We start from the raw sequence: 7,835 nt of genomic DNA on the forward strand, positions 1-7,835 counted from the left end.
TTGGACCCGATCTCAGTTATGCCCTTTGGGTGTTACTCCTCCATTGGCCGTGCTGGGGCTCCTCCAAGCCGTGTGCTTCCCTGGACCAGCCAAATGCTTGGAAATAGGAAGCTCTCCAGAGAGTCCATTCTCCCTTTTCTGAACTTCTGACTCATGGTGAGGGGGCAGGAAGCACTTAGAGGCCTTTGTGCTTTGGATGGATCCACCAGGAAAACCATGCGTTTCTTGTTATAGAACAGGAATCTGCTAAATATAGCTCTGAGAATTCCCTCCGAGGAAGGAGGATCTGTTTTCCTGGCCCCTTTCAGAAGTAGAATGAGTGGTATTTCTGTAAATAGCTTAGAGCCCGCTAGTGCACACACGTAATATGCAAAGATGTCTCCCTCCGTATGCTTTCTACAGGTGGACTTAATTGAAAGCACTCAACATCCGTGAATTTCTTTCAGCTTAAGACAGTGGTCAGCAAACTGCGGCTCACAAGCCACATGTGGCTCTTTGGCCTGTTGAGTGTGGCTCTTCCTAAGCCTTAGGAGTACCCTAATTAAGTTAATAACAATGTACCTACCTATATAGTTTAAGTTTAAAAAATTTGGCTCTCAAAAGAAGTTTCAATCATTGTACTGTTGATACTTGGCTCTGTTGCCTAACAAGTTTGCCGACCACTGGCTTAAGAAGACAGCACCTCTAACTACACACTACATTTTGTTGATATTATACAACATTTCAAAATTCACCAGATTTGGTTTGAAGTGGCCAACTGGGTCAGAAATCATACACGATGTAGGTATTTATAGCCTCTGGCTGTGTAGCAGATTGAACCAAGTCAACCTGTCCCTTCAAGGATAGTTCTAAAGTAGATGTGATGCACTGAGCCATTCGAGGGACCCACAGTCCTCACGTAGCCTGTCAGCCCAGGAACACCTTGGTCAGCAGACTCTCAAGTATCCTAAGGAAACACGGTTCCCTGTGGCTCACCCCATCTCCCTCTGGCTCCCCGGCAGGTGGAATGAAGGAAATCGCCCTGCACACTAACAGGCAATACCGGCGCGGCCTCGTGGGCTGCATCTCTCATTTCACCCTGTCCACCGATTACCACGTTTCCCTCGTGGAGGACGCCGTGGATGGGAAAAACATCAACACTTGTGGGGCCAAGTAACACCAGCTGGCCTTGCCCAAGGGACGGAGCCTTCTATCCTGAGAATCCCGGGGGCCCTGAGACCCTGCCTGGTGCCCTGTGCCATTCACAGAGGCATGGGGGCCAGGTGTGTTTCCTCTCACCCAGGAGAAATGACACCTGATGAGAGCCTGGACCCAACATAGGAGTCTCTGTGTGGCCTTTCCTGCTGGCACTGCGTGAGGGCCACACCCCACGGAATCCTCTGTGTGGGAAGCATCGAACATTGTCTGTTGACTGTGCAGTGGCCGTCAGAGATCACACATGAAGGCAAATTCCGGAGCCCGTCTGCTGTAGTCAATGACTGTGTTGTGATTCATCATGCAGCGAACTAAGAAAAGAGAGAGAGAGAGACCCAAGGGCAGTATTAAAATATTCCTTTCCTTCCCTGACTCATGACACTTACTGACAGCAGAATGACTGTGTGACCTTGAACCTGGGATTTCTCACCTTCGCCCATGGAATATCAGGATTAACCCCTTCCACTCCCCACTGGCTGGTTCAATGTGCTCTGACTATTCCATGAAAATAAGGAGAAGAGACTAAACATAGAATCATAATGCTGCCCCCCCTTAATAATAAATCCCTACTTTTTATAATGTTAATCTAAAAACAGGTACCCCGATTTTGTAGCTGTCCTTTTGTATGTGTATATTTTTATAGCAGCTGATAGTCCACACAGTATAATTTTGCAACTTTGGGTGGATGACCCTGAATTCTTTGCACAGTTCCTAAAAATTTTCTCCCAAAGGAGACTTGTGGGGGCCCTTCATGGCGCCAGTGGGGTAGGTAATTGGGGGTGGGCAGTCTCTTGGGGAGCTGACCATTCTGTTTTGGTAAATGGTGACGGCTCAAGGAAATGGATCTGAAGCTTCCAAAATAAGCAGATTAAAAGATACATGTGTTCCTGAGGGGGGTCAGTGTCATTTTTGTTTTAAGAGGCGAATCTAATCTAATAAAAGACAAACATGCAAATTGACCATACCTTCACTATGCCTTAAGCCACGCCCACCAGCCAATCAGAGCGACTATGTGAAAATTAACCCAACCAAGATGGCAGCCGGCAGCCACGGAGCTGGAGCGAGCAGGAAGCTTGGTTGCCCCAGTGATGGAGGAAGCCAAGCTTCCCGCCTGCCGCGGCTGGAGCTGAGCTCCACTGAAGGTAACAAAGTTACAATTATAGAAGGTAAATAAATCCCAGTATAAAAAAGAACAAAAGGAGAGGCTGGGAGCTTCCATCACCGGGGGGCTTGGCCAGCCTGAAAATGGCCCTCAGCCCCTCACCCAGACTGGCCAGGCACCCCAGTGGGGACCCCCCACCCTAAAGGGGGTGTGGCCAGCCTGAAAACAGCCATCAGCCCCTCACCCAGGCTGGCCAAACCTCCATGGGGTGAGGATCCCCACTGGGGGGCGCTTGACCAGCCTGAAAACAGCCATCAGGCCCTCACCCAGGCTGGCCAGGCACCCCAGTAGGGACCCCCACCCTGAAGGGGGTATGACCAGCCTGCAAACAGCCATCAGCCCCTCACCCAGGCTGGCCAGGCATCCCAGTGGGGACCCCAAACCTGAAGGGGGTGTGACCAGCCTGCAAATAGCCATCAGCCCCTCACCCAGGCTGGCCAGGCACCCCAGCAGGACCCCCACCCTGATCTGGGACACCCTTCAGGGCAAACCAGCCGGCCTCCACCCATACACCAGGCCTCTATCCTATATAATAAAAGGGTAATATGCAAACTGACCCTAACAGCAGAACAACTGGGAATGACTGGTCACTATGACACTCACTGACCACCAGGGGGCAGATGCTCAATGCAGGAGCAGCCCCCTGGTGGTCAGTGCGCTCCCACAGGGGGAGCTCTGCTGAGCCACAAGCCAGGCTGATGGCTGCCAGTACAGCGATGGTGGTGGGAGCCTCTCCCGCCTCCTCAGCAACGCTAAGGATGTCTGACTGCAGCTTAGGCCTGCTTCCCGCTGGCAAGTGGACATCCCCTGAGGGCTCCCGGGCTGCCAAAGGGATGTCTGATTGCCAGCTTAGGCCCAATCCCCCAGGGAGCGGGCCTAAGCCAGCAGGTGGTCATCCCCTGAGGGGTCCCAGACTGCGAGAGGGCACAGGCAGGGCTGAGGGACCCCCCCCCTCCCCAAGTGCACAAATTTTTGTGCACCGGGCCTCTAGTGTCTATAATAAACTTGAATCAGGGAGATGCAGAAGGGTAGAGCTCATTCACTTATTCATTCATTTGTGCAGGTGTCTGAACCCTGCACAGGCCTGTCCAGAAATGGGCGCTAAGACAATTAGTGTCCCTAAGGCTGTACTGGGGTGGTGGGTGGGGGCTGAAAAGCAGGAATGCTTCCTTCTGAGCCATCGGCTGTCCCTTTGCCATTCACGCACATGACGATGGAGACAGCTGGCTGGCAGAGTCCCATGACATGACTCGCTAAGGGAAAGGTGAGATGCACGCTGCCCCCAAAGAGCAGGGAAATATGATCCATGCACACAAGAGCCTATGCTTAGTCCCAGTCATGACTCACCCTTGTTTGTGCAGCATTCATTCAGCAAAGACTTGGAGCTCTGTGCAGAGCACAGCTTAGGCACATTCAGAATTCTATAAAATGAATAAATAAACCAGAAACACTCCCCTTGTGCTTTAACCTCTGCCTCCTGTCTTTGGGCTCCTTTGATGACCAGGATTCTCCCTCCCTCCCAGAGGAATAATGGTAACAACAACAATAACAATAATTCATCCTCTCCTACACGTCTCCTTGTGTGTGCAGTTTGGAGAAAAGCCATGTGGTATGGTAGCAAGTGGGTTTTACGACCTCCCAGATGCCCTCCCCTCATACCTGTTCCTTGAAGGCAGCTCGGGCCAGTGCTTCCCAAGATGTAAGAGTTGCTTTCATAGCACATTTTGAGTCAGTAGCCTCCGGCCAAAAATATCATCGTGATTTTAGCAAAACATCCCGCTGAGCTGAAGCCAGAAGAGCTGTGTTGTAGATGAGCTATTGTTCCATGCAAGTGTCATCCAGGGAAGAATGCAGTGACCCAGGGATGTGGGCTGGGGGTGGGGGTGTTGAAGCAGATGAGAATCCTGAAGCACCGACTTGGGTGGGATGCAGGAGGGGCTGAAAGGGAAGGGGTGATGGACACCATGATGGATTCAGGGCAGTAGAGATCCTGCTGGTGAGAGGGCTGCAGGGACGGGGACCCAAGAGCAACTGGTCACATGGGAGGCTCCGGGCAGGAGAACAGGGTAAGAGACAGAACATCCCAAGCCAGGAGGAAGGTTCTGTGACCCCCTCAGTGAACAGAACCCAGGAGATGCGGGATGAGTTGATAGCAGAGGTGGTTGTGAGGATAAAAACTTGTCCTGAAGCTGAGGGATTAGACCCAGGGAGAGGCGGGAGAGCTGAGATGGGCTGAGGCTGGGTGTGTTGGTCCCCCATTTTCTCTCTAAGTGCATCTGCTATCTGTATGTACAATAATGCCACATGGCAAACAAACACAGGCCCCAGTGGCATACCAGGATAAGTGTTTATCACTTACATGCCTGAGTGTTCACCTTGGCAGCTCTGCCAATATTGGCTGGCTCGACTAGGTGCTTCTTCTGGTCTCAGCTGGACTTGGTCCCTGCGTAGCAGTTGGCTAATTTAGGATGGCCTTGCCTGAGACGGTGAGGTGACTTGAGTCAGCTCCATGTGGCTCTCACGCTCCTCCTGGGACCCGTGGGAGCCCGACATGCCCTTCGCATGACGACGGAGGAGGGTAAGGGCACTAGTGGGAAGGTGTAAGGTCCTGCACAGCCGAGGTCTGGAACTGCCACATCCTACGAGTTAAAGTTCATAAGAGATGAAAATACAGACTCCGCCATCCATCATCACTTGGCAAAGGGCATGGATACAGGGAGGGTGATACAGTCATGTGCTGTTGGGAGAAGGGGTGCAGTAGTCCTTCTGTGGGGACCCTTGGTGGGGGACAGGGGTCTGTGAAGTTCTCAATGACTGGTCCAGCCATGCCAGTCCAATGGGGCAGCATTTATCCCTCCCCGCCCCCCACCTCCTCTGCTGCCTCCCTGTTCTCCTCATTCTTCCACCTGTCCGCCTGTCCACCTTCCACCTGTCCTCGGCCACTTGCACTGTGGTGATTCCGAGGAGGTGGGATCTGTGCTGGGCTTCTGGGCATCGGCTCTGTGGGGGCGCGTGTTGGAGAAGCTGGCTGGGCTCCTGGCCCTAGAGAAGTTTAAGGAACAGCCAGGGAGCTCTCAGGTTCACACAGTCCGCGCCCTGCCCAGGAAGGCCCGCATGAAGCACGGGTTCCTGGAAACCTTTGTCCCACCGGCAGGACCTGGGAGAATTCCCCAGAATTCCCCTTGTGTTCTGAGCAAGGATGGCTAGGGGGGTGGGGGGGTGAGGGGAAGGACTGTTCTTGCTTTTCCTAGTAACACTGACGGCCACAACCCCCTATTTCCTCTGAGCCCAGTCCTGGGGTTCTCTCGGGAAGGTCTGCGGGTCTCCCTCGTCCCCTTGCTGCTGCCCTAGAAGCTGGGAGGCAGCGATGACTGGCCTGCCAGGCACCACTGGGAGCCGCCTGCTCTCCGCCCCCTCGCTCGCCTCTCATTTCCGGAGCCCGTCCTGTTCCAGCCCCGGCTGCTCCAACACAAACAGGCCCTGCTCCCCCTCCAGCAGCCCTGGCCCAGTGACCAGCGCTTCCTTCCGACGGCCGCCCCGCCCTCCGCCAGGCCCTCCCTGAGTGGGAGGAAGGAGCTCGGAAAAGTGCCCGGAGCTGGCGGCCAGATCTCCACTTGGAGGAAACACTGCATTTTTCACCTTTAACCTAGAAAAATATGGTTCTCAGAAAGCTTGTTTTTAGCACTGGGAGTTCCCAGAGGAGGAAGCATGGGGAGCAGGAGGGGCCCGCGGCCTCTCTCAGGCTCCACAGCGAGCCCTGGGCCCAGGAGGCTGCCCCCGGGAGGGGACCCCTGGCGGCCTGGGAGGCCCAGCCCTGTGGACGAAATTCAGGCGAAGGCCCGAGGACCGGGGCTTGGACAAAGCAGCAGCTGCCTCCCATTCCGCCCCTGCTCTAAGCCCCGGCCTGGCTAGAAACACACCCTAGTTGCCCTAGAAGGTGGAGGGGTGGGTGCAGGTGGCCCTGTGACCCTCAGGGCCTCGGCTGAGTGGGGTGTGTGGTGAGCTTATCAAAGGCAGGAGAGGGTCCTGCAGGACTAAGTCCCCCAGCGCTGCCACCCAGAGGAGCCCAGAGAGCAGAGGACGCCAGCACAGTCAGAATCCACAGTGAGGGGCGTGGGTGCTTGGGCCCACCCCGCAGGTCTTGCCCAGGATGGATGGGTCACCCCACTGCGTCCCCACCAATGCCTTCCCTGAACACAAAGGGAGAGACGCAGCCCCGCTTTCGCCACCCTGAGGGGGAAGGTCAGGGTCCCGCTGTCAGGTGGTGGCCAGGCCGCACGGCTTGCAGGTGGCCGTGCTCAGGCCGCAGAATGACTACGTAATCCAGCTCAACACATGGCGGCTCTGGGATCGGCCTGGAAGCAACTGCGCAGCCACCTCACGTCCAAAGAATGTTCTTCACACCAGCCCTCCTTAGCCACGGGCCAGAGCCCATGGGCACGGCCTGCATGACTCGGGAGGACAGAGGCTGGCCAGAGAGCCTGGGGTGACTTGCATGGTCCCACCACCACGACGCTTCACTGAAGCTTCTGTGCCCGTTACCCTGACCTTTGGGTGCAGCCTGCCCTGGGGCTCCCCGTCCACTGTCTGGCAGTGTAGTCCTGTGGGTGAGGGGGTCTGGGCACAGGCCAGTTCCTCCTCACAGCTCCACCTCTGCCTCCTTCCAAAGTTCTCCTACTGCAAGGACCAGGCACTGAACACAGCTGAGAGCACAGACCAGAGCCGCTCCATCAGAGTGGGGGGCGGGTTCCCCAACAGGCCATGAGGTCTCAGTTGAAGTCTTTGCCCCTCTCTCCATTACCTTCCCGCCATGAATAACCTCCAGCGCTCCGGGGCGCTGTGGCGAGCTCTTTCCAAGCAGCGGCGAGCCCCCCACCCCCCCCACCCCCCCCCCCCGGGCAGAGCCTAGCCCTGGGCCCGCCACGACCCGGAGGAGCAGGGCAGGCTGCAGGGAGCACCCCACCCTCTCCTCGTCCTGCCGGCCTTGCCGAGACATCTTTGTCTTAGAAAGTGCCTGGCTTCCAGGAGCTCTCATCTTTCCAGGAAAGACGTGAGGGGGACGCTGCTTCTCTGTCTATCTTCGTCTCTTTGACTCTCTCAAGTTCCACATGCTTTACAAAGGCTCAGACATCTCCGAACAGGTGGCACGGCCTCCCCTCCGGCCCCAGCTGCCCACCTCCCAGCCAGGGCCCAGCCCGGGGCATGGCCTCCTGGGACAGCCCAGCGCTAGAGGCTGCAGCTCCCACGTGGCTAAAAGATGACTTCGATGGAACATCTCTGCCAAGGAAGGCCAGGGAAGCTCAAGAAATCCGCTCCTGCAATGCACTCACTTAGACACAAAAGTCACCGGCAGCAGGCCAGGGGCTCAGCTGCAGGAGCCTGCGAGGAAACTGGCCGAAGGCAAAGCAAAGAAAGCGTCAGAGCCGAGGAGAGGGCCGTGCTGCGCGGCTACGAGGCCTGCTGCACGGCCTCCATGAAT

General features: G+C 55.9%; 1 protein-coding gene across 1 annotated transcript in view; it reads left to right on the forward strand.

Annotated features, from left to right (window-relative positions):
* EGFLAM (EGF like, fibronectin type III and laminin G domains) overlaps positions 1-2,085 on the forward strand; it is a 132,087-nt gene extending 130,002 nt beyond the window's left edge. Inside the window, exon 23 of the mRNA XM_036309791.1 lies at positions 1,002-2,085. Coding sequence (XP_036165684.1) covers positions 1,002-1,156 — 155 coding nt within the window. The 3' untranslated portion in view covers positions 1,157-2,085. The remainder of the gene's footprint in view (positions 1-1,001) is intronic.
* The last annotated feature ends 5,750 nt before the right edge of the window (positions 2,086-7,835 follow it).

The sequence above is a fragment of the Myotis myotis genome, unplaced genomic scaffold, assembly GCF_014108235.1.
Source record: "Myotis myotis isolate mMyoMyo1 unplaced genomic scaffold, mMyoMyo1.p scaffold_m19_p_5, whole genome shotgun sequence".
Classification (NCBI taxonomy): domain Eukaryota; kingdom Metazoa; phylum Chordata; class Mammalia; order Chiroptera; family Vespertilionidae; genus Myotis; species Myotis myotis.